At 37.7% G+C, this 27,113-nt stretch overlaps 1 protein-coding gene across 1 annotated transcript in view; it reads right to left on the bottom strand.

Annotated features, from left to right (window-relative positions):
* GLIS3 (GLIS family zinc finger 3) overlaps positions 1-27,113 on the bottom strand; it is a 144,606-nt gene that overhangs the window by 93,362 nt on the left and 24,131 nt on the right. Inside the window, 4 exon segments of the mRNA XM_065663099.1 lie at positions 14,015-14,716; positions 14,719-14,828; positions 14,831-15,141; positions 20,730-20,937. Coding sequence (XP_065519171.1) covers positions 14,015-14,716; positions 14,719-14,828; positions 14,831-15,141; positions 20,730-20,937 — 1,331 coding nt within the window.

The raw sequence follows: 27,113 nt of genomic DNA, 5'->3' as shown, positions 1-27,113 counted from the left end.
AACAGAGATGACTAAAAATGGAAACTGCCTGTCACTGCAAAAGGAATTCTTATGTCGGTCACATCATCCAGCTGCAGAAAGATCTAAGACTTTGAAGTAACAACACATGCAATGGCACATGCCCTGACATAATTATAGAAGTTGTTTTCATCACATGGAGACTTCTGGGTCGAAAGAGTCCTTTCCTGAAGAGCTGTACTTTTAACCTGATGGTGGGACATTTATTTCTTTTTTTTTTTTTTTCCCTGTGGAGTGCTTAGAACTATGTAATACTTCACTGTTTGCAATGAAAAAGTCACGCTGCTTTCCTTTAGGGTACCAGGCATCTCACACTCCCCACCACCATTACACAACTTTTTAACTGGGATAACAGAGGCCTGTTTATGCCTAAATTGCTTAAAATTACACAGCTAAAAACTGCAACTTATGGTCAACCCTTAAGGTGGTTCAGTCCTATTCCAAGTCAAGGGCTTTTGAACTTCAGCTGCCATTTGCTGGAGCCAAGGAACACTGTCTTCACTCAGCATCTTAGTGCACAGAGCTAAGCATTGCATGGTATGCAGCTCAGAGACTTCAGATTGTTCATTTACCTAACTGTGAATTCCTACTCATGAGTCAGAACTGTTCAGCTTGAAAGCCACTGTAATTAAGCTGACATGCCATTCAGTGACCTTGGCATAATCCTAATGAGATCTAAGTCAAAGACAACAATTACTGGAAAAATAGAGGTATGGTTCAAGCACAGAAGAAAGTACTAACATTTTCTGCGAGCAAGACCAATGTACTTTACAGCAGAGAAACATAATAAACTCCTTTATCAGCTAAGTCTCTTTATCCACCACAAAAAAGTGGCTTGTACCTGGGTAGTACATCTGGCAATAGAATCAGGTAAACAAATTACTCTAAGAGATTAAGTGACTGCAAACTAAGGCCTTTACAGCATTTCTTTCAACAGACAAAACACAATGCAGGCATGCCTTTTAAAAAAGTCAGCAATCAATACTACTCCAGAGTTAGCTAAGTTTTCTAGCTACTATTGTACACTGGAGGGTGAGAAAAAGCGACTTATCCAAGCCACTGTCATTCTCATTGATGGTCTCCTGCACAAAAAGAGAAGTCAGTTTTGTTCTCTACTGGAATGTTTATTAGCCTCTGAAAAACAAAGGTATTTTCTCCTACTTACAAGTAACAGAAAAAAGCATGTTAATGGTTAGCATTTGATGGGTTTGTACAGCAACACTGAAAAAGCTTCCATGTTTAAGAATGTTTTTATATCACTAGTAGCAGGTTATACACTAAAAAGAGAAAATATATGTTTAATATCTTAATAAAACAAAGGGTTGTTAAGCAGATACTCTTCAGATCAGCATGAACAATTAATGACGCCATTAAGCGGGATCAGTCATTTTTATTAGGAAAAGACAAAGGACAGGACAGCGTCTGCTGTTCTGTTATTTTGGCCGTATTTAAAATACACAAATTCAATTGCCAGTTGGAACTTCAGAGCAAGTTTAGCAAGATAAGAGTCTTGTTTATAGTTCTAGCAATGTCAACTTTTAATTATTCTTAGACAGTATTGTGATACTTGGGATTTGATTTGTGTTCAAATATTTCTGAATCATCCAAGTTTCTCAAAAGAAATCTATCATTACTGTGAAAGGATTAGTGTCTTTCAGCTTAACTATCTGTAGTAGCCGAAGCCTGTGTTACTTTTCAATGCACCTCTAGCAATCTCATTCATGTTCTGCCATCCATATGCCAGATGGTATAATTCCTCAAACAGATCAGAGAAAAACTTGTTATCCTCCCCAACACATGGGTATTCTGAAACATCACCACTTAAACAAAAGGGCATCCACACTACGGCTATCCAATTTTTGTCACCACAAAACACGGCCAAGATTGAGATATTTTGTTTGCTGCTGTAACAGGCAGAAAATGGAGCCAGCTTGTTTTACAGAAGATATATTTTATGAAGAAATATTTCTAGCAAAGAAAACAAAGCTTTCTGAAGTTGCAGTTCTCAAAAATCAAAATGTTTATTTACATACACCTTACAAAGAAAAACCAATCAAAACAAGTTTTCAACAGCATCATTACTAAGAATGTGATTCATAACTAGCTCCAAATTCTAACCCATCCACACGTGTGGAAAGCCAGTGAGGCCAAACTTCACATTTTCTGGGATGGATCCCCTGTGAGATAGGTATATGGACCATGTACTATATACTAGCATGCTTACAGGATGCATCTCATTAACTCTTCTTGAATAATGGAACAATGGCATGATAAAATCCACCCGACCTGAATACCACCAATAAGTTATTCTAAGTGTTAATGACATCTCCCCAGGAAGCCATGTTCAAGGACAGTCAGGTATTCACTGTGAGGTGCCCAACACGCTATGGAAAATACAACCAAAAGCCCCTGTGTATATCTGTTGGAAGGACAGTGGTCAAGCTCTTTGCTGCTTCCCTACCCCTCCATCACATTTCTCACTTCAGACAAAAAGCTCTTACCCATGATAACAGTTGATTTACAGCAAGTTTCAGGTCTTACACCATGAGAAACAATGTAGAAATTTAAACAATTGAACTGCATTTTACAAGGTCATGATTAACTAGCAAGAAATAATACCAATTTTTAACAGCTGGGTTTTGTGTGTGGTTTGGTATTCATAGAATCATAGAATAGTTAGGGTTGGAAAGGACCACAAGATCATCTAGTTCCAACCCCCTCGCCACGGGCAGGGACACCTCACAATAAACCATCTCACCCAAGGCTTCATCCAACCTGGCCTTGAACACTGCCAGGGATGGAGCATTCACAACCTCCCTGGGCAACCGATTCCAGTGCCTCACCACCCTAACAGGAAAGAACTTCCTCCCTATATCCAATCTAAACTTACCCTGTTTAAGTTTTAACCCAGTACCCCTTGTCCTGCCACTACAGTCCCTGATGAAGAGTCCCTCCCCAGCATCCCTATAGGCCCCCTTCAGATACTGGTTTGCATTATTTGTTTGGTTTTTAATTTCTAGCAGTTACGATATGCTCCAGAATTTTCCTGGCAAAAAAAATGGGACTAATCTGAAAAAATTGCCAAACTTTTTAAAAATCAGGCTTACTGAAAACTGCCAAGGACATTTTACGATTCTGACAGATCTCTCTCATAAGCAGTCAACAGGTAACACCTGCAAGCTATTAAGATACTAACACTTCACAAGTTACTACCTATTAGTTGTGTTGTAGTATACCACAAGTATATAATTAGTCTCTTCCAAATGCAAATTAAAATGCGTGTCTGACCTCAGGAGTTGTAGTGGACTAAGTGTTCAGAAATCACAATTTATCATGGTTGTGCAGGTGGCCAGTAACATGTAAAGCTCTGGTAATATAATCATTTGAAGCTGATGCCCATATCCCTAGATCAGCTCATCTTCTGACCCTACAAAATCTCATACATATCAGCAAAGAAAACTAGAGCATTTTTCCCCAACTTAAGAAATTTCATCAGCTCTTCATATCAGCAACTCAAAGAAGCTTAGATGACCAATCACAGCTAGCAACTCTGGTATAACCAGACTGAGAAGACAGAACCTCAGAACAAAACATCTCATCTTATTCCACAGGCTAATACAGATGAAAATACTCAAAGAAAAGAAATAAATCGAGCAATCAAATAAATAAATACAACACACTATGCTTGCTTCTTACCAGGGACAGATGTGTTTCTTTTACACTTTTAGATTTTCCAAAATATATGTGCCTTACACAGGTCAAATACTTCACAACTTCCTGTGCAACTTTAAATAACACATTTCAATTACTTTATTTATCTGCATTTGTTTTAGGAGTAGTGACTGTTTGTGGTGGAGGGTTTTTTACAGAATGGACAATTATTTTTCTAGGACTCAAGTGAAACATTTTTCTTTGTAAAGTTTTTAATTAACTTACAAAGAAAAGCCTGTTATTAAATTTGACGCACAGCTCATTAAGATAAATAGCATTTTGTCTCAGCTTTCAACTTCAGAAGGAAAAACATGCAGTTTCTGGAACCTTTAATGCTCAAGCAAGCCAAAACACTGAATGAGTTAATGCAAAGAATGCCAAGTACCATTCAAAAATTGGAAGAGTTCAAGCTATTTAGTTCAGCTTACTCTTACCATACAAAGGAATCTTAAAAAGTAGTTGTTTGGTTTGTTTTCTTTAAACAAATACATTTTGATAAAAATGAAAATTCATGGAATACATAATACCACAGTGTATATACACCTAACCCACAGTAATGAGTCAGATTCTAAAACATCGACACAACATTTATTCTGTTTTCCTCAGTGTCACCCTAAAGGTAAAATAGAATAACTGAGTTGGTGATTTTTTTGACAAAAAAAAAAAAAAATTAAAAATTACCTTGTTTTTATGGCTTATGTCACTAGTCCACTGAGGGAGGCTCTAAGGATCACAAAGACTGTACATATACAGTCTTACAAAGACGGAGATGAGCTAACAGCCTAAACTCTGAGCTTGCTGGGTACATGCTAGAATAGATCAAATACCACATACCCATGATTAGTGTTGTGGACTGCTCCCTCTGCACAGAATTTTGTAAGGACTGTGAAAAGAAATCTTCACAACCAATACAAAATTGATTTAATACTGTCTATAAATGTTGAAAATTGGGAAAAAAAATGTAAATATGAACAAAAAAAAAAAAAAGAATAGTCTAAACTGGCCTACTGTCCTCATCACATATGATGCTATGTCTAGTCTAATTTTCTTCTTTTCCTTTTGAAAGCATGTCAAAGTTATATTACACACCCATGTCCTTCCTCCTCGTAGTCCAGAGAAACAAGCAGCAGGTTGTCTATGAAAACACACCACAGCATCTGTTTCCAGTCTCTGCAACCAGCACTGACTGTGACAGAAATGTTCTACATCCACATACTGCTGGGCATGTTCTCTGCATTCACACCTGAGACATGATTCGCCAGGTACATCTAAAAGAGAACTTGTAGCTGCCTCTTGCTGAACATTGCTGTAACCTTGCCTTGTGAACTGTAAGTCATTAAAGACCTCATGCTTCTCAGTTATATTACATACTAGTGAAGAAAAAAACCAGTATCTCAAGATAATGCTGAGAGACAGATGATAACCAACTAGCTTTTATTATTTTCTGGAAATACAAATAGAGCAGTTTTGTATGAACATATTTGAGCTAAAATTGCGTCAGAATTTCATGGTCATGGAAATATCCAAGTTCTGGATGAACACAATCCTCCTTCCTATAAGCAATCAATAATTCTCCTTATTCAGATCACTTCAGTCTTCTCTGTCTCCCTCAGGTTCAGAGAGTGGCAGGATATACCATTTCTTTGCGGACCAGATACCATTTTTGTTTGGTGGTAACAGAGGGTCTGTCACACCAGCACAGACAAAAAGGATACTAGTACTAGAGGGATACTAATCCTTCAGCTCGTTGTGATGGCTTCAGTGACCCATCTCCTCTTATGTAATGGAAGAAAATAAAGCACCCAGATGCTAATATGATGAAAGAAGTATAAGAACTAAAGTTAGTAAACAGAACCTGCTATGATAACTTCATTTTTGCTGTCTTCTAAGCCTTGCAAAGAATATCTGCAACATATTACCACTGTGTTTCTTGCACTGAAAACCATAAATGAAATGAAGACATTAACCCCAAAGCTTTTCATTGTGGGTGGCTGAAGGATGAGGGGAGAAAATAAGTTTCCAAAGAACGCATCACCATTTTTTCAAGATGTGTGATGATTCAGAAGCACTATTACAAGTTAGTGTTGCGTTCAGTGGCTTTTCAACAACCTGTGCCAACCAGAAGCAGAAAACCTCTTCCTTCTGAGGAAATGTCAGCTCTCACAAACACACGAAAAACTTTTGAGAACTTTATCACCGTTAAAGCAGTTCAACAATCTTGCAGACTGCTTGCTTTTAATTTGGAGCCGAACTCTCCACCGATTCACAACCCAGGCTTCACAGACACTCATTTAGCTGAGTTTAACAGTCTAACTGGTGACATGTTGTATATTTTCAGTCACTCTGCATGCAGAGCTATCAATTATAATGATTTCTACAGTGTTTGCTCAATCTGTACGTCTCTTCCTTGACATGTTATAGGATAATGGACCTACTTCACTGATGCAGATATAAAATCAGTGTCACAACCTAGTAGCTCACATTGTTAATTTACACAATGGATTCAGGCCACATTTGTCCAAGGATTCAAAAGCCAAGAGTCCTTGTGAGTCAGCCAGAGCTGGGCAGCCTTGTTTCTCAACAGTGGCTCATTTCTAAAAAAAGGACCCTCAATAATCGCAGCAGTCTCAACATAAATATTCTTTAATTCAGTTTATGTATAGCCCACTCCTTTAGACAAAGCAAACCCCATGTTCATGCAGTCTACCAGCTTCTGTAAAAGATTAACATCAAATACCTTAAACAAGGTTTGACAAGTGTGTCTGAATCACTTGGAAACTCTAAGATCACAGGACTGAAACTTTGTCATACCAATTATGTAAAGCCATTGGAAAGAAATCCATGCATTTTTGTAAGCAGGCAAAGAAGGCTTTTCATGGAACAAAAGAAGCCTTGTCTTTTTTCTATTATGTGACAACTCCTAATTAGAATCAACGATTTTTTTATTGTCAGCCCAGATAAGCTTGTGTGCATAGCTGTAAATACTTAAAACAGAAATCTGAATGTTACTAGGAAAATACATCCATGGGGATCCATTCCAGACCTTGAAGAACAGTGGTACTGCTTGGTGTTTACATCTGATTAACCATGGAGGCAATTCTGCTAAAGTTAAACAGTAAAAAATAAAGAGACAAAGCAATTTAATTTTGTTTGAACGTATTTATAGAAATGAATCAAGAGTACCCATAAAGGCACGTTGTCATCTTTTCCTTGAGCTTGTGCCAGTTGATGACCAATAGAATGCATTCAAAGAGGGAGAAAAGAGAGGGAGGGAAATTATAACAGCTCTTCGTAATGAGCACACTGCTTCATAGACAGATGAGAACCACTACTCAACATTTTATGCAGAAACTGCTCTTAAAAAAGAATTTCTTACCACAGTGACATCTCTCTAAAATGATTCACTTGTGATCTTGAAATTTGTAATGATGCGTATTAATTCTCACGAGCTGAATACTCACAGAATAAAGTTTCTATATATCCTTAAAAATTATGGTAAGAAAGTATCAAACTTAAGTCAAAACAGCCTTTAACAGACAAGAAAAACAAGCACTCCCTGTGGGTAGCAGTGATACCAGAAAACAATCACCACGTGACTAGGTTTAGCAAACCAAGATACATTGAATGGATCTAACTGGGTTCCACAGCAGTTACAGACAAACCTGTCACAGCATTCTCCCTAGAGCCTCTTCTTGAATTTCCTTCTCTCAGTTAATTCAACTTTCCACACAGACAAACTGCACCTTTCTGTTTCCATGCAGCCTTGTACAGAAAGGTTTGTTCAGCAGTTTTTCAAACCCTGTTAACACAAGATCAACAGCAACTGTATTTCTATAACAGAAGACTTCACTGCACTGGCTATTGGTAACATCCTTGTCCAAAAAGCCAATTTCAACCATTTATAGGAAGTCATGTTCTGAACAGTGCTTGATCCTACTGTCCAGGTCCTTTGGAAACCTACTCTGCAAGTATCTCTCTGTAAAAGTACACAAACTTTTACCACCTGCTAAATGCCACCCCAGTTAATTCGGACTACAGTGCCAGTAGAACAGAATTTCTTCAGGGATCAGAGTGACTCAAGCTGATTGTTGTCTTCCTCAGGCAAATTTTTAAGAGTGATTTTTTTTTTTTTTTAGTTTGTTTTTTTTTTTTTTTTAGTTATCTAGTTAGTGGTACAGCAACAAAAAAAAAATCTCAAAAATGTGCAATCAAAATCTTGCCACAGGGAAATGAACATAAAAAATATAATCTTATAAATAAAATACAATCTTTGTGCCTAACAAACACAAAGGTATTTTTGGATACTTCACAACTACGTTCTGGATTACAGTGAAACTGAAAAGATGACTGTTTGGAAAAGTTAACTAAAAATCTGTGTTAAATGTTCCAAATATCTAAGTCAAAAGACAAGAAAAGCTGGTTCAAATACTTAACAGAACAATCAAATTATTCATTAGAAGAACAAGAGTAAGGTTTCATAAATTTCGTGCTGTAATTTAAAATACAGGTTTCTGGCTACTGGTTTTCACTTCATCAGTTCTACATCTGCATGTAGAAAGGAGTTTGCTTTGCATTTTTGAATGCATGCGATGCAATGATAATAAGGGTCAGTACTTTGGATACCAAAGGGTTACTTCAGGTGCTCACTGAACTCAACTGGAAGTTGTGCATCTTGAGCAGCCACAGGAAAATCATATATCATTACATTGTGAACTACGAATGCATTAGGTATTTCATACTGAAAGAATAGTACTAAAAGAGCATTAGTACCATTGCTTAGAGATAAGATTTATTTGCTTGGGCTAGGTGCCATCTGATGTGATTGCATGAGTTTGAACTGTTTGTGGAGGCACACTCACAATTCATAATTTGTTTTTCCTTTAAACAGCTGAAACATCCTAACCAAAGCCAGCAGGTTACTAAAATTGCGCAAGTTAGGAAGTCTTGGCTTTATGGTTGCAAATTAAAACTCATCTTTTTGGTGTCTATACACCATTATACAGTCAAATTACTCATACATCACTTCCTTTTCCATGGTATTTCTGTTTTAGTTTAGTGAATTAAATATATATATATATACACATACATATATATATTTTCTACTTTTTCATAACTCCAGTGCAGTATAGGATTTGATATGTCCTTATCACCAAAAAACAGTGGCATGTACTGTACTTAAAATATATAGTACATGCTATATATAACACACCATATGAAAGCACACTGCTAAAGCCTTTAGATGAAAAAAAAATCCCAATAATTTTTACAGGATAGATTTAACGGTTTTAATCAAAATTTCATCTTGAACACCACCTTCTAAGCGCATGTTCTTCAAGTAGCATACATAGCTTCTATCTAAGTAGGCTTGCTCACCCTAAGATGTTTACTTGTGTGTCAAAAAAAGCATTATACAAGTGTGTTAAGTTTTATGGGTTTTGTTTTAACCATATCTTCTATTTTACATGTTTAGTAAGCTGTGTGTGGCAGGATAATTTTTGGTATTTAGCAGATGTTACGTGGATGTTGCTTCAAATCTCAAAGGGATACTAGCAATGTTATTGGTTTATATCACATCAAGCAGCTGTGATAAAAAGCGCAGTATGAGTACTACTATCACACACCACAAAATATTAACGGCATTGTGCTGAACCATAGCTCAAATCTCACAGAAAGCAGAAAGATTTAACTCAGTGTCAAAAGGGGAAGCATTCCTAGTGTACCTGAATGGAACTGCAAGGAGAGAGCCTGAAATTTATCTCTCACAATATGCTGTTGCTATTTACAGCAGAATAAACATATTAAGCTCAGTGACTGCACATCATGACAAGAAGACTAATTAAGTACCACTTATTGTAGCTGAACTTGAAAAGTACAGAAATACTCACTATAAAAGAAAGATTGAGTAGAAAATAACCTTATGGATTGAGCCAAAAAGAACAAAAGTTCAGCATTTGCCAATTGCTGCTGTGGAGTTTCCACAGCTACTGAAAATTCTCTTTTTTTCTAATCCAGAGGAAATCTGAGGGAACTTCAGGTATCACTGGGTGGTAGCTGCTGGCAAATGTTACAGATTTTATCTCAAACACCAGCATATTAACTGCTTGCAGTTCAACATCCATTTTTTTCAACTTTTTCTTCTTTAACTTATTCCTACAAAGTACAAGCTAATGCATAGATTAATAAATAAACACAAATCATTTGACATGCATACCTACTTCATATAAAGAATCGCAGGATCACAGAATAGTTTGGGTTGGAATGGACCTTCAAAGATCATCTAGTTTAACTCCCCAACATCTTCTAATAAGAAGTTTAGGAATAGACACTATATATATTTTACCATGTCACTAACTTTGGGTTTTTTTCAGTCTTGGAACCAGGTCACTGAAAAGAAGAATGCATTCCAGATGCAGTCAAGTTAGAACAGAAACTGAAACGTGTTTCAATGAAAAGCCAGGGAGACCAATACGTTGTAGCAGCTATTTAATGAATTCCCATTCCAAACAAGTCAAATTCAAGTGAGGACTTCTATATGCAGGTACTCTTTAATTTCACAAATTTCCATGTAATAAAGCAAAACCAAATATATTTACCTACTTTGGCTTCCATTACAAAACAAAAGGCAAGCCTCCATTAAAATAATGCTTTTTAAAAATCAAATGCCTTCTAAAAATGGGCAGGAATGAAAAATACCCCATGACTTTTCAGTACGCAGAGAAAGTATACTGGATCAAATTGCCAAAACCTAATCTGAGCATGCACCTTCATCAGAGAATTCAGTTAAAGCTGGAATAAAAAGAGCCTGATTAACAGAAGACCAACAACGTTAAACAAATCTATCAGAATCAGTATGCAATTATTTTCCACTCCACCCTCGTTTGTTTCATGCAGAGGTACAAGTATATGCTGAGATTTTGACCTTAAGAATGCTTGACTTTATGTTTGGATCTGATTATCATAATCATCACAAGTTTTTATATGCTGCTATCTGATTAATACTCACTTTACACCACTTTCATACTCTAGAACTGAAAAAGACTGATTATCCAGAACAAGAAGGAACTAATGACTAAAGCATCATTTGTAGCTGTAATATATCATTTCAAATTTTTGTTACATAGATAAATAGGAACAATTTCAGATGCGGCAAAACTACTGGTGAAGTCAAAGGAATAGTCTACTTGACTCTGATTTTAAATGCAGTCCTAGGTGTTCAAGTCTCTTCTCAAACATATGATTTCATCATCACAGAGTGGTAACAGAGAATAAAATGATTTTATAAAGTTCAGCTTGTAATTAGCTGTGCATCTGATTCTGTGTCACAGTAACACAACTTGGAAGTAACCCTCACCTTGAAATACTAAAACCTTGCAAAGCTTGCTGAACTATCACAGCAATCCACTGGGATACAGAAAACAGCGTAAGATGATACACTTTCTGCACTCATCTGCACAGAAACAAGTACTGCATGATGATTATACTGACTAGGACCCATTGCAATATATGCTTAATGAGAAGATTGTCTCTTGCAAAATGTTAAGAACTATCAACACATACAGTGACTACTGTGTGATGTCACTAATGTAACTAATGTAACTGGCTTCCTTTGATTACAGGATGTCTTAATAAGTTCCTTCCAAAGATCTATTGCTTCTGATACATAGTCTCTGTAGTAAAGCTGGTTGGCTCACATAATAGATATGACATCTTTCCTTCCCTGCTTTGTCTACTAGACTGTCTTTTATTAGTCTGTAAACTGCAGCAGACGTAAACCTTTTACTTTATAATGTTCTTAGTGAAAGAGGCATAAACAAACTATAGAAAGACTGTAGGTGGACAAATAAAGATTATGAAGTATTGTTTTGTCTTAAATGCATACATTCATACAGGTTTGCACCTGATTTCTTTTGCATATTTTTTGTTAATTACAGAAATTATACTTCATGATCATCTTGCCCAAAGTGTTTTCTTTAGTATCTCACTTTAAATCTCAGTTTAAAACCTTAAACTGAATTGATATGAATGTAAATTTCACTGCTTGGTGAAACAGGTCCAAAGTCTGGCTGAAGAACAGCTTCCTAAATATATTGAAATACTTCCAGACCATGGCTCCTGAGCATTAGAAAGTCAAATACTCTTTTCCAAATTGACACCACTTGTGAAATTATAAAGAGAGAAGAGAGCAAGCTGTTCCTCTCAAACCCTGCTAAAGAATGCTATTTCTGCATTCTGTCCCAAGAAAGGAGGTCTATGTTCCAGATTTCTACCCACATTATGAGGGTTATCATTTCACCCTATTTCCACATTTCCTTACACTTATAACATGAAAGCAAGATAAGCATGTGGCTGCTTGTTCTGATACGCAAACTTCTTGGCACTATCTAGCAATGATTCAGCAATACTTGACGAAGTTCAGTGAAATTAATCACACTTTTTAATGTTTATCCTCTCTGAAAAGCTAATACAGACACCTCTTACCTTTTTGTGACACAGCATGACATGGCACACGCTTTAGTTTAAATTTAGTTATCTTAAAAATGTTAAAAATGTTACCATATGAAGTATTCTATCCTCTTAAACATTAACATATTTATCACCAATGAATGACAATTTCTTCAAAGCTGACTCCTGCAGGAGGCCTCATAATGAGGTCATTTCCCACATACATGAGAAGGTCACTGTAAGCATCCTTTCTGAATAGGCAGGGCAGAGAGTATAGGGTGATACCAACACACTGTTTTCCCTGGTCTACTGAATCCCTCACCATAATTCTCCTACTAAAAGATGCTGGGTACCTCCCATTACTCTTTTTACAGTGCTCTGTCACCATTCCAGCTCTTTCCTCATACCGTTTTCTGCCCTCATCTGTTGACGTCTGTCTCTGTCCCTTTTCTCCAAGTGCTATTCTGTTTAAATATTACTTTCTTTACTCCTAATAATTCTTTTTTCTCCTTTTCTCTCTTACTACAAAGCTTACAAGACATCCCTGAAGAGGAACTGAAATTAATGGTAAACTCTGATGCAATATATCTGGAGAGCAGAAAAGACAGTATCGTGGAATTTTTTAAAAAGTATCCAGAAAGCCCCAGTTAAGAGTCTGGTGTGACTAAAGGGAAAGATAAAAGTCTCCCTAGTGTTATGACCCAACCTCTACCAAATCCTTTAAATTTAAGAGAGAAATCTAGGAAGATATCTTCTCTCCCTCAAGGAGATTGGCCCTTTGCTGTAACAAAAGAGAAATAAAAGAGTTTTCTCTATCTACCGCACAAGCAAACATCTACATCATGGTAAGAAAATTACTTAACTAGGCACACAAACAGAAATAGACACCAGGGCCAATGTACATTTCATAACATATAAATAAGTATGGTTTTTTTCAAGTGAATAATATTTAGCAGCTATTCCTAGAAATTATAGACTCGTTATTTTATTAGATTATGCTTAGGACTGGAAACAGCACTGGTGAGATTACTTTCAGCTAGCACGAAGTAAGCACACAGCAAAAGTAAGCTACTCAACATCCAAAACACAGACTATACGTAAGTCCCGTCAAGAATCTGATGTACAGAAATTACAGGTTATTCACTGGAATTTAAACATAGAGTGATTCTATGCTTTACTGGCTGGACTGTTATCCCATGTGATTACATATGTGTGAGACTGACTTGCAATGACCCTAAGACAAACGGCAAGAAAAACTCTGCGGGTTGACTCCTCCTTGCTAGAATCTGCAAACAGAGAAATTATGTGCTTAATTCCTAATGTATTAATGAAAACAGGGCTGTGGGTCTATTTTTTGTTAGTAATGAAACAAATAACTGCCTTAAAAAAATACCCAACTCTTCTCAGTTTTTCATGGTAACATTATGCAAGATCCTGAAAATTCCTCAAGTCTAAAAGGAGTAACATGAGGCAAGAGTAAAATTGTGCCATTTATTCTGGAGCACTTTTCCCATGTGTTTCCTTCATACAGGTACTTAAGTACAGAGGGTACCTTAAACTGTACTTTATCAAGGTCTACTAAGTCAATTTTGCAGTCTACAGTAAAAGATTATAAAATTAGAAAATAACATTTTGTCCACCCCTGTCTGTCACTGCATATCAAATTAAAGTCTACCTTTCCTTCCAATCTAGGGGGAAAGATGGAACAGTCATTCATTCACAAAGACTAGTTAAAAAAGCACACCATTAAATTGGCAAAGCAAAGGTAGAATTACAAATTCTTTGTATTTTCATGAGTAATAGAAGACCTGTTATTGGTAAGAGAGACAGAATTCAGACTTACTGTGCATTTGTTTGGCTTCTCTCCTGAGTGGACTCTCATGTGTATCAGCAGTTTATAACGGGCATTAAAGGGCTTGTACCTTCGTGGACACCCTGCCCAGAAGCAAGTAAAATCCTCTCCTTTCCTCTGGTCTATATGAATCTTCTCTATGTGCCACACAAGTTCCTCTTGCTGGTCATACAGTGCACCACAGTCTAACCAACAACAGCCATACTTGCCGTTGAAATCGCCTGATTCACTGTCTTCATCAAGCAGGCAGCCAGGGGCAGAAACAGGCACAGCCAATGGGTGAATGCAGCTGGGGAGGTTGTGTGGATGCCGGTGCTGGTGAGCATGGTATGGTGGTGGTGGCCCTTGAGAAGGAGGTGGTGGTAGCATGGGTGGAAGAGGCATGTCAACCATGTGGCTTGAGAAGTTGTCCAGCTGTCCATCTTTCAGGGTGTTCACCACCTGGTCGTCTGCAGGCAGCGTGCCCGCCTGGATCACCATGCTACTTGCAGTGCCCATCTCCAGGCTGGCTTGCTCCAGCTGCTGCATCCGCTGGTACTCACCAGCCCCATTATCAGTGTACCCTGAGAAGGTGACATTGCCGTTAGACATGAGGAGGACTTTCTGGGTAGAAGGAATAGAGCAATTTTGGGGCATACAGCTTCCTCTCACTCCCAAAAAATGTCTATAGACCTCAGGCTGTAGGGACACCAGACATTTGCTGGTGATGGCCTGAAACTATTGATGTAGGACACCTGAGAGGTTGGGGATGTATGGATGATTGTATTGAAGTCAATCCCAATGCTATCAGACAGAGGAGATAGAATGATCTTTTTTTGGAGCAGGCTGATTGAGACCAGGCTGAGGAATGTTGAGGACTAGTGTAATGGGAATGCTTTTTTCTGTGCCATATAAGTAGGATAGTAAATGAGTTAGATATGCAGTTACCTGACACGGATGTTCCAGGTGAAAAATTTAGTAAGTCCCCAAGCTCACCGCTGTTTTGAAAACCTTGGTCAGGAGGAACAGAAGGAAGTGTCTTGTACCCATGCGACCACTCTTGCTTAACACTCGAAGTGGACTGACTTTCTGACAAGCTTAATGTCATAGAGGCCAGAGATTCATGCGACAAGAGCAACCTAGAATAAAGGCACAATAAACTAAGTAAGCAGTTAGATAATTCAACAGTAGTCCTTCTATTTTCACACACACGTAAAAGTAAAGAAAGGCTACATGCAAAAAAAGTTCACTGGAATTTTAAGTACTCAAATTCAGCACTCTTAGTTAAGGTACCAGCAGGCATACATGGGCAATACATGTGTAACAAGGTCACTTAGGAAACCAACTTTAAAACTTCAAGATTTTAAAGAAAAGTTGCTGTAAATGTTCTTGATATATTACTGCAGAAATCAGTGCAAATCTGTTCATCAGCTATGGTATAAATAGGTTTGGGCTTCTGAAGCAAAAGCATTATGCTCCTGCCTTGTATGAAACTCATATTGATTTGAGTTTACTACTATTTTGCTGGCAAAGAACAGGGAGAAAACTTATTAATAAAGAATAAATAGTTAACCTGAATTTAATTGCAATGCATACCAATAGTAGTCTTTACAGAAATAACTCAAGTTTACAAATACAAATATCTAACTTTACAAACCGAACAAAATGAATAATGTAGAAGAGCTGCTTGAAGTGGTTTATTTAGTTTTGATCTGATGATGTATCAGCCACCAAGTCAGCAATCTAAATTTTCATGAAAGTGTAATCTTGTTATTGTCATTGTTTTTACAGAAATAATGTGAAACTTACTTATACTGCAAATATTCTACTGGTGGCTTAAAAAAAGAGCTCATAAGCTCTTAACAGTACTGTTTTATAAAGAAAGCTATAAAAAGGAAATACAAGAACATCAAGATCCCTTGTTCATGGCTGCTAATGCTGGGTAAAGGCCAAGTGGAATTACGTCTTTATGTTTTCAGTTCACGTGGCAGCCTTGGATCTCCTGTCAGCCAGCGGTGCTATCAGTATATAAATTTCAATTTTAAGGAGCTCTAGCAGTAGAAAGAACCAGGTATGCAGCTAGATATACCTGCAGATCTCATGGACACAGAAGCCTCTGCACCTTCCATTTTCGGATTAACTTCTGAGTTGATTATTTTCACAATAAACTTTTAAAAAAGCATTGAATTTCAATGATGGATCCAGTAAATGGGAAATTTAGTTTCTCTTCCACACCTAAATTGCACTTTTTAAGGTAGACAAGTCAATTACTACTTCTTACCGTATCACATAAAACCCAAGATCCACAATAGTTCCCCCTATCGTACAAAGACTTCAGGAGGTCAAATCAACTTTAAAAAGACAGCTCATGTGTGCTAATAGGTACCTTGAATACTAATAGGTACTTTAAATACCAGGTGTTGGAATATATTTTCTAAAAGCTCTAAATAAACAGTATATGAAATATTTACATGCAATACTCCACAGGCACTGTCATGCAGGTAAGGAATAATGTATTTACAAAGGTATTTCTGTAGTTATTTATAATTATTTTATAATTATATTTTATATTGCTACAAACCTCTATTTTTTAAAAGAGAAAAGTATGCACCATAAAGAAAATTAATACAATAAAATTTCATCTGTTTCTTGATACATGCATGGTTACAGCAAGCTTCTGAGGAGGCACTTCTACCTATTTGACTTGCTTCTTTTTTTTAATAGGGAAGCAAGTCCTCATATCCACACAGGGTAAACAATATTGCATTTGCTTCTGAGTTTCTGCAAGATTTTCTTACAGATACTGCTTCAGCAACACAGAACCATTGGACAGATCTGTTTAGGTTCATACTTGCATCATATGTCTGCACTGCAGCCCTACTGCAGTGACCACAGCTTCATTTGAGATAAACTATTCAAGTGGTGGTTGGTGGTAGGCTGAAACTGGTAATCCTATTTAAAATAGTATCAGTCAACCCAAGAGAGCAAGAACAGATCCTAACAACTGCTCTGGAGATATTCCCAGTGAATTTACCACATTTCCATGATTTTGCTTTTTATAAATTGACTTTTCACCTCTGAGATCTGTGGATTATCTTCCAATTAGACCAGCAAGGTTGAAAGAATATATGAAAACACTAGCTAAGGTCATTCAGGTGAGAGAAATGTATATAGTTTTCCATGCTCAGATCTAGCCTTAGAAGTTAAAGATGAAAAATCACAGTGTCTTTGTTATCTTATTCTGCCCATCACATGACAACACCCTGAATGATGGGATTTTTTTTCCTACTCGTTCTTATTGCAGCATTTTCAAACACTTGAGAGTCAAAGAACATGATGAAAGAAAAGTCATTTTGCAGTGACTTTTATTTAAGGGCTGGATCATGCTACAAGAACACAGTTCAGTCATTGCTGAAGAGCTGGAGGAGGGGAATTGATTGTCAGGGCACTCTGGCTGCCCCCTCAGCTCTCTTTTGTCTAGAGGGGAAGGTTGGCACAGCCTGAGGGAGAGAGAAAGCAATTTGCAGGTGCTGCATCTGTGCACTGAGATAGCTCATGAACAGTGAAAATGTAGCTCTAAATATTACCCAGCCTTGCTGTGGTGACCTACAGAGTTTATGGGTAAATGCTCCTTTGCTCAAGATACTTGCTTTGTAATGGATTGTTGATTTGCTGAACATTGTTTTGTAAAAAACACCCTGTTCAGGTAGAATGTCAGCATAGGCTACTGTTACAAAGGCTATGTTACTCCATCAGGGTTTAAATGGCACTTTCAAAACATACCACAGAAGAAAAGCACAATTAACATGCTGACTACAGTTTGCATTGAGAGAAATGAGAAAAATGGGATTGCTATAGCAGGTCAATGTGGTGCAAGATTCAGATCTAAAGGGACAATTATTTGTTTGAAAAAAAGAATATTCAGACCGTTGGGTCTATTATCAATGGATTTGCCAAAGTTCAGTTCATTATAGGGCAGCTAAATCATGTTAGTATGCTGTGACCCCTAAACAGCTCCAAAGTCTGCAACAGAGCAAGAGGAGTAAGGTTTGATTTTTCCATACTAGTATATATATATATATATATTTCTGGAAAATACAAATAGGGTTGGTTTGGGCTTTTTTGCTGGTTTATTATTTATTTTCATTTATAAGCAGGAAAAAAAATTATCAACGTAACAAATCTGGTTTTGTAATGTCAAGAATTTTAATCAGATACCTCACAGAACCAGTGTCATTCAAAAAGTTTCTAATGCATAACACAAAGGGACATACCCACCAGTGAAGCCAAAGAAAAACTGCATTTCAAAAGTCTCAGAAGAAAACAAGCAAACAAACACTTTGGCCCAGAATTTAAAGTACACAGTAAGAGCCAGATAATCTGAAGAAGCCCCAGATTAAGCCTCTCAACTCAAAAGCAATGAACATTCCAACTCCCAAAACAAAGAAAATTCCTTTAAAATCCAGCCTATACTGCGACTAAGTAGTTTTCTGGGGGAACATAGATACAGCTAATAGGTAAATGAAGGGCCAGCCATACCATTGTGCCAGATTCTCAGATGGTATTAATTGGCACGTCTACTTATTGTAATCTAAACCAGTTTAAGATCTTTTGTGAATGTTTACAAGAGATTACTTGTAATTACTTTCGCTTCTTCCTCTGTGTACAGAGGCCACAATGTCAAGTATAACCTTATACATAAACTCCTACATACACAAGACTCCTACCCATAAACATGGAAGAGTGAAAACTATGTTTTCTTATCTTTTTGCTTTGTCTTCAGTTTTACTAGGCAAAATCCTTTTGCTCTTTCCTAGGATGTTTTCTGACTTACATCAAAGTGAATCACAATACTGCATCTGGTTTCAAGCAGAATAACTGAATACTCTGAAAACGTTTTTGGGAAACTCAAAAAAGATGGGGAAGGTTTTATCCCTCATGGAATATATATCTGAAAAATGCCAACTTTTTTCTTCTATCAGCAAAAATCAAGAGAAGTCATTTTGGTTTGATTCAGTTCAGCAAGTAATTTGGTTTGGATTGAGCTGCCATTGCACAGTTCGTGATGCCTGAGAGATACAGTCCAGGGAAGGCACTCAGCCTATGAAGGATTATGGAGTCACCCTAAGCAACTGGTTTAGTCCAATGCAGTTTATTGTTGAAGCAACTTTAAAAAATAAAAAAATAAAAAATAAAAGAAAAAGTGTCTCAACAATCTGTCAATTAAAACCTAACTTTAAACTTGTTTTGCCTTATTAGAGATCATCAATTTGAGGGCAAATTGCTGAAATGGATATTCTTTGTGTGGCAAACTGATTTTATATCATCTTCATTGATATATCATTAAAAGAGACTCTAGGGACACTAGAGACTCTATTCTGCCAGAGTTTCAACTTCAGTTCACCCTTAGTAAAAGTTTCTTTAAAACAAAAACAAAAATGTATAACTCAGGGCTGACACAGGACACCCAACCACACGTTCAGATTTGAACAACAGTGTTTGGAACCATACAGGCACACCTACAACTTGTTAAGTAAGTAATAATTACTTAATGATATTTTTATATCGTCAGTTCTGTCTCAAAGGCATATCTCTGGATTTGTCATTTATCATCACCTTAGCACTGAATGTTTTTTGTTGAAACATGTATACATAATTGATCTTGTAAATTGTCCTGGGGAACTCAGCCTTTACAACTGAAGCAACAAGAAATGTCCCAAACTATCTTAAAGTAGAGCAAAGCAAAATTTTTTTCCAGTTACATAACACCAATTTTAATTATTTCAACAATGATCCTTGCCTTGTAATAAAGTGATGTAGCAAAAGGGAAACTGTCTTGAGAGTAAAGACTCTTGTGGCCTTTTGTAAATAAGAACAGTTACATTTCAACTCAGTAAGCAACTGTTCCAATGAGTCACATCTATAAAAGTGGGAATGTTTTAGCACTGAATATTTAAGCAATAGGCTAGGATATGCTTAATGTATTTGTATGGATAAATATTTTTGTTTCATTTTTGCTGACACTACTCACAGCCAAACCCTCGAAAGTTATTTAAGCATTTAAAAATTAATGAATGAATATTTATCTGTGGTTTAGTGACATAAAAAGGCAACACTTACAGGGAGAAGCCATAGTTTTCATTAAACTACCCATGAGAGCTAGAAAAATGGACAAGGTTTTAGGGACATAACAGATAAAATTAACTGCTGGCTCAGTACAGATTGGGAACAACTGATCTGATTTATTTACTTATGTAAACAATTGAACAATTTGAAAGCAAAGGTATTTGATGAGGAGGAGAGAAGGCATCTAAGGTTTTTTTAACTGACATTACTGTTACTTGACAGGAGCCAACATAGCACTTTTAGTACTATGTAAGCTTAAAACAGGTCACTGCTCCTGAAGATGCAACATGTAGACTATTTCTGCTTTCATCCTCTATAACACTTCCTGTCCTTAGTACAAGGATATAGTTAAGCGACTACAAAAAAGACCTACAAAACATAGAAAATGTGTGGACAAATTTCTAACTTTACAAATTTCACCCATGATTTTGATGATCCAAACAGTATGATTATAGCTGGTGTCAATTAAATTGCAGTGAATAAAGGGCATAACAGGGCACCATTCAGGCCATTTTAATCATCAGAAAGGTTGCATTTAAATTACAAGAGTATTAAAATACCCTCTTTTTAAAGTACAAAATATAAAAAAGTAACTCAGGACCTTGTATCTGATGGAGAAGGACTCAGGCTGGAAACATCCATAGACCTCTGTAAGCTAGGGTTGATGCTGTTGCATGCTGTTGAAACCTGATTAGCAGGAAGTGAAATGGGTCCCAGCTGTTGAACTGTCATGGGACTGCTGGTGACTATTACATTGTTGTAGCTGCCTTTTCCAATGGACTTGCACTGGGGTCCATAACCAAGACCTCCTAAAAGTAAACAAGGCAGGTTAGTATTCATCTTCCACAAACCCATGATGAGGCCGCAGAACTCACTTTGCAAAGTAGGAAAAGTGACTGGAACCAAGTATCTCCAGATAAGAATGCAACAGTGAACAACTACAAGGATTCTGCAAGTTTCTCCCAACACAAAGAGTAGTATTTTAAGGGGGAATTAACAAATTCTGCATGTTTAAAACATGTGCTGAAGTACACAAACCAAAGACCAGGCATCATGGATAAACATCTTTAAAAAGACCACTTTTGTCAAAAGAAGCGTCTGGGTAAAAGCAGTCCTCGGCTGAAGTTATCTGAAGGCGGGAAGAGAGAATCCAAGGAGAGTGAAGGAACACTGCCTTGAATCCCACCAAACACCACAACTCTAAGCCACTGCAAACCCTTCCATCATTCCTACCACTAGCCATCCAAAAAGCAAGGGACTACAGGCATGCATGCAACCCACGTAACAAGGGTGGTGTGGGGAAGCACATAGGCTGCACCAGTTTCCCTCGCAGCAGAGAGTTACAGCAGGAGCCCAGCATGCCTCAGAGGTCTGGGAAGAGGAATTAGAGCTGAATCAACCAGAGAAGCATTCTGGACTTTCTTTAAAAGGCCACAATCTGCTCTTAATTACTGCTGCCATGACTCAAAATGATGCTATTACACAGTAGCCTGAGAATATTACAAAGGCAGCCGGCAAGAGGGACATATCTGCAAAACGCACTGTGAACGTCATGTTCTGATTTAGGTTACAGATGGTGGTTTGCAGGATCCTCTGCATCAAAACAAGATGAAAAATGTAGGTTGTAATATGGAAGTTACTGGATATAGCAAAGGCTTATCACAGCTGGAAATTAATATTGAGATAATTCACATTTCTAGCTGCTTCCCCATGTTCAGAACACTCCCCAAAGAAGGATAGCAACATCAGGGGAAATAGTGAAAAGTGCTTTCAATTTCAGTCGTTTTCTAAACTGAATCTACTTTTGACTTGGTTGTAAAACTCACACAGTACTTTTTTCCAAGACAGTCAAATGGGTTGTGAAATCCACAGAGTACATTAAGGCATTTATGGTCTTCACAGTCATAGGAAGAAAATCCAAATCCTATAATCTCCTCCAGATCAAAAATGATTATTTTAAAATTTTGCAATTCATGCCAGAAATGTTAAATTGAAGCTTTCCTTAAAGAAAAAAAAGAAAGAAAAAGAAAGGGGGGGAATGTATAACTGTTTATTCCTGTTTCTGAGGCTGCTTCTGAGGTCTATGCCTTCTTTTCTAATTATTATTCTTTTTGACTAATTAGTAATATCTACATATGTGAGGAGCACATACATGGTTCTCCATCCACTATGATCCTAAGCGCTTTGTAAATTCATATACAAATATTACAAGTTGATTGCATGATTCACCACCAAAATGTACTCCTTGGGATGAAATATGGCAGCCCTGTAGGAAAAACAACTTACTCATTGCTACTGCTTCAAAACATTAGTGAAGAATATAGCATCTGGCTGAAAACTCAAGGGTAAGGAAAGAAAAAAAATATTTAATAACCTAAAATACTGAAATTTAACCAGAAGGACTGGAAATTTATGAGGACGAACGCGTAAGCAGAACTCCTTTTACTGCGTCAGCTTCACTGTGGGTACTAGAAAAAAGCCTTTCAGGATTGTAGGATTACTGTCTGCTCTCACTGAAGATGTTCAGTTAAATCAAAGGAATAGGAGAAGGTATTTTATTTTCTTTCCTGTAAAGCAGTTCATATTTTGAACTCACTAAAGCTAAATCACTTTGCTACTCAGCAGTTATTTTAATAATGTTGCAGAAAGTTAGAATGAAACCAGCCAGCAAAAATTAGGCAAAAATCCTAAATTGCCCCTGGGAATAAAATGAACGCCACTTCTCTTAGCAAAAAGCTGGGTTGGGTGAAGTTAAAAATTTATGTAACATTCACATCATATGAAATACATATAATATCTTTATGTGAATATATCTGTGTGAATATTACATATGTTTAGCCAGCTATTTTTTAGAAAACTGCCCTTGTGAGATTTTCTTTTAGGGACGACCATGTATTGGTTCAAACAACAATCTGCAACTGCTATAGTTAAATTGTGATTTACACGTGATTAACCTGATCTGCTTGAAACTTACAAGTCAGGGGAAAAAAAAAGACACAAAAGTAAAACCAGAAAAGGGAGTATTGTCAAACCAGTACTGTTAAATACAGAAGTGTCATCCTCATTATATCCTGCTTTCCCTTTTAGTTATAGGGTCTGCTTTTTATTACCTGTGCATGAACAGCACCTGAGTGAATCTGAGAACAGCTAAGAGAACTTGTTGTGTAAGGGTAAGGATGACAGCCAAAGATAATTAGTCACTTATCACCAAAAGTAAAAAATGAGAAAATGAGAGATTGTATTATTGGGATAACAGACAAACGTAATGCAAGACTCTGGTCCTGATAAACATTTGCCTGGGCATTTCTCTGAAGCAGAAGTGGAAATAGAAGGTCTTGTTCTTTTTATCATTGACAAACACTTGCTATTAAGGAGAAAAACTGCTATTATTCCACTTAAAAGGCAAGGGGGTGTGAGGGCTTGGGGAAGAGAAATTATCCAGAAAGAAACTATCATCATTAACGGTTAGACTTGATGATCTTAAAGGCCTTTTCCAACCTAGTTGATTCTGCAATGCTATGATCATCTCCCACCACTGAAAAAGACTGCAAAGTAAAAGACTACTGCTATGAAAAGCAAAGTCATAACATCTTATCCATTGTTTCGTACAGGTGTAAATGTGCCAAACCCCCATCATTAATACCTCATCTGTACCTTGCAGGCCACTGGCCATTATTAATTTTATCTGAATCAGGCATGAGCATATTAAGATATCAGAGATGTCAGAGCTCAAGATAGCAAGCTTACACTGACTGAGCCAGCTGCAGTAGTGCAGACCACATCTGATCTAGCACAAAGTTAAATGGATGCAAGATGGACATCTAACCTGGCGTGAGCCTGCTGTTGTCAGAAAGCTCTCAGAAAGTGTGTTCAGAAGCGCTGAACAAATGTGAACTGGCAGAATGACTATGTCCCACATCAGCATCTGACATCATATAGCCACAGTGCAAGAGGAGCCCTCAGTACAGGTCTGCTGTACCATTGACCCAAAGCCTGCAAATTTCAGGACAATGAAAGGACAACCAGGAGTTCCTCAATGTCTCAAATTCCCATCAGCTGAGATAAATGGGAACCTCTTTGAAGGACATCAGCGGAGTTTGAATGAGGCTGTAGAGTCTAAGAAAAATACATGGAGTTGATATTTTAAACAAGCAAGAGAAGCAATTGACCCTGGAAACCACAGGCCTGTGAGCCTGACCTCAGCACCAAGGAAGATCGCCCCAAGTCCAATTGCGCAGCGTGTGGGAAAACCAGGGGATCAGACCCAATCAGCATGGGTTCACAAAGGGCAGATCCTGCTTAAACAACCTGATATTCTTCTACTACAAGGTGACCCACCTGGTTGATGAGGGGAAGGCTGTGGACATTGTCTCTTTGGACTTACTTAAGTTCAGATAACACTGTCTCCCACCACACCCCCCTGGAGAAACTGGCTGCTCTTGGCCAGGACAGGTGTATTCTTTGCTGGGCTGGAAAGTGGCTGGATAGCAGAGCACAAAGAGCGGTGGTAAATGGTATCACATCTAGTTGGTGACCGGTCAGTAGTGGTGTCCCTCAGGGCTTGGTGTTAGAGCCAGTGTTGTTCAGTATCTTCACTGATGATCTGGACGAGGGAATTGAGTGCACCCTCAGTAAATTTGCAGACATCACCAACCTGGACAGGAGTGCTGATCTGCTGGAAAATAGGAATTCTCTGCGGAGGGATCTGGACAGGCTGGATCAATGGGTTGTGGCCAATGCTATGAGGCTCAACAAGGCAAAGTGCTGGGTCCTGCACTTGCATCACAACACCCCCATGCAATGCTCCAGGCTTGGGGAAGAGTGGCTGGAAAGCCGCCCTGAGGAAAAGGACCTCTGAGTGCTAATTGATGCCAGCTTGTGCCCAGGCAGCCAAGAAGGCCAACAGCATCCTGGCCTGTATCAGCAACAGTGTGGCCAGCAGGGCCAGGGCAGGGATCATCCCCTGTACTGGGCACTGGTGAGGCTGCACCTCAAATCCTGTGTTCAGTTCTGGGTCTCTCACTACAAAAGAGACATTGAGGTGCTGGAGTGGGTCCAGAGAAGTGCAATGAAGCTGGTGAAGGGTCTGGAGCACAAGTGTGATGAGGAGCAGCCGAGGGAACTGGGGTTGCTCAGTCTGGAGAAATGGAGGCTCATGGGAACCTTATCGCTCTCTACAATCACCTGAAAGGAGGTTGCAGTGAGGTGGGGATCGGTCTCTTCTCCCAAGTAACAAGTGATAGGACAAGAGGTAACAGCCTCAAGCTGCACCAGGGGAGGTTTAGGTGTTTTATCAGGAAAAATTTCTTCACTGAAAGCATTATGAGGGATTGGAACAGGCTGCCCAGGGAAGGATTGGAATAACCATCCCTGGAAGCGTTCACAATCCATGTAGATGAGGCCCTCAGTGACATGGTTTAGTGGTGGACTTGGCAGTGCTGGGATAACGGTTGACTTGATGATCTTAAAGGTCTTTTCCAACCTACGTGATTCTATGATTCTATATAAATCATGAGATAGTCCAATAAGTTGAGGAGGTGGAATTAGTCCTGCGTTGGCTCACAGGAAGAGCTACAATTGATTAGCATGTCATTTATTCCAAATAAACATATTACACATAAATCAAAACTTCTCTTTCATCAGTAACTAACAGGAACAATTAACAAATATAAACAGTAAAAACATTTTCTAGAAATACTTTAACCCATTCACTTCCTCATTTGTTAGCTTATTTTCCCTATTTATTGTCTACAGCTGGTTAATAGCTAAGTTTCACTCACATCTGACATGCAAAAGTATTTCACTGCAATCTTTTGAAGAACATTCAAAGAATACAGAAAAATACAATTAATTTAATTTAGGTATGCTGAATTTCAGATCAGGTTCTCTTAATTTATATCACACTCATAATTTTTGGAAGCATAATCTGATATTAAATTATTTAAATACAGGTTCTTTTATCAGATATTGATTGAAAACCAACTGATTTCTTTGTCTGCTTCTCCAAGTCAAGAGCAGTAACTTGCTAATCCTGCCAAGTAAATCAGGTTATAAAGTAAAACTGCTTCACCAAACCTTTGAAATCATAAACTACGGTTCCCATGTATAAATGAGAGAAAAAAAAACATGTAACACCAAAACAGTTTAAATTTTTTGGTGTTCTGAAACACACAACATACCAAATACATACTACAAACCAGATTAAATTCAATCATCTCTTACATCAATAGTATAAAAGAAAGCTATTAAAACTATCTGAAAAAAAAGCTATTAGAAGAAATAAAAGAATTGCAACAAAGGAAAAATAGGTAATTTCCCTGGGGGATTTTCTGTCTGTTGAAGTATAACAATTAAGGGCTTTGGAAACAGTTGGTTTCCCTAGTAAAAAAAAAAAAAAAAAAAAAAAAAAAAGGCTTCCAGTCTTGTTTGTGTGGATTCAGTATCGATCAAAATGGGGAGAAAGAAGCTTACTGTAAGACAATAAAAACAGAGAGGACAGAAACCAATTCAGTAGACAAGACTCCATCAAAGTATTTCTCATGTAGATTACATATGAGTTACCAAAGCCTTTTCAAACAAAATTTGTTCTTTCTCCACAACATGGTGAATCTTCTGGAGGTTGCAGGCTCAGCTACCACATACATCTTTGCTTTGTGTCACCATATCTGCAGGGGTTTTGGCACCCTAGTTGGAGGGGCTTCTCAGTAGCTGCTAACTGAAAATACTCAAAGGTTTGCTTGGAAGACTTGTTTCCAGATGGGAAATATCCCAACCCCTCTTGCCCTGGGACTGCCAAACCTTTCAGGTTTCCCCTCCTCCAATTTTAATCATATTATTAATGACTACTAGAGAGCCAGCATTGTCTACTTGTCCTTAAACACAATGGGCACTTTTCTATTGTTCCTACAACAACTTAAGAGGAACTATTGCATGCCAACTACGTAAACAGAGACACCAGCTACAGGGCAGTCGATATCAGACCCTT

The sequence above is a fragment of the Lathamus discolor genome, chromosome Z (genome assembly GCF_037157495.1).
Source record: "Lathamus discolor isolate bLatDis1 chromosome Z, bLatDis1.hap1, whole genome shotgun sequence".
In the NCBI taxonomy this organism is placed as follows: domain Eukaryota; kingdom Metazoa; phylum Chordata; class Aves; order Psittaciformes; family Psittacidae; genus Lathamus; species Lathamus discolor.
Note: the sequence above shows the minus strand (reverse complement) of the source record. Positions and strands in the feature narration are given on the sequence as shown.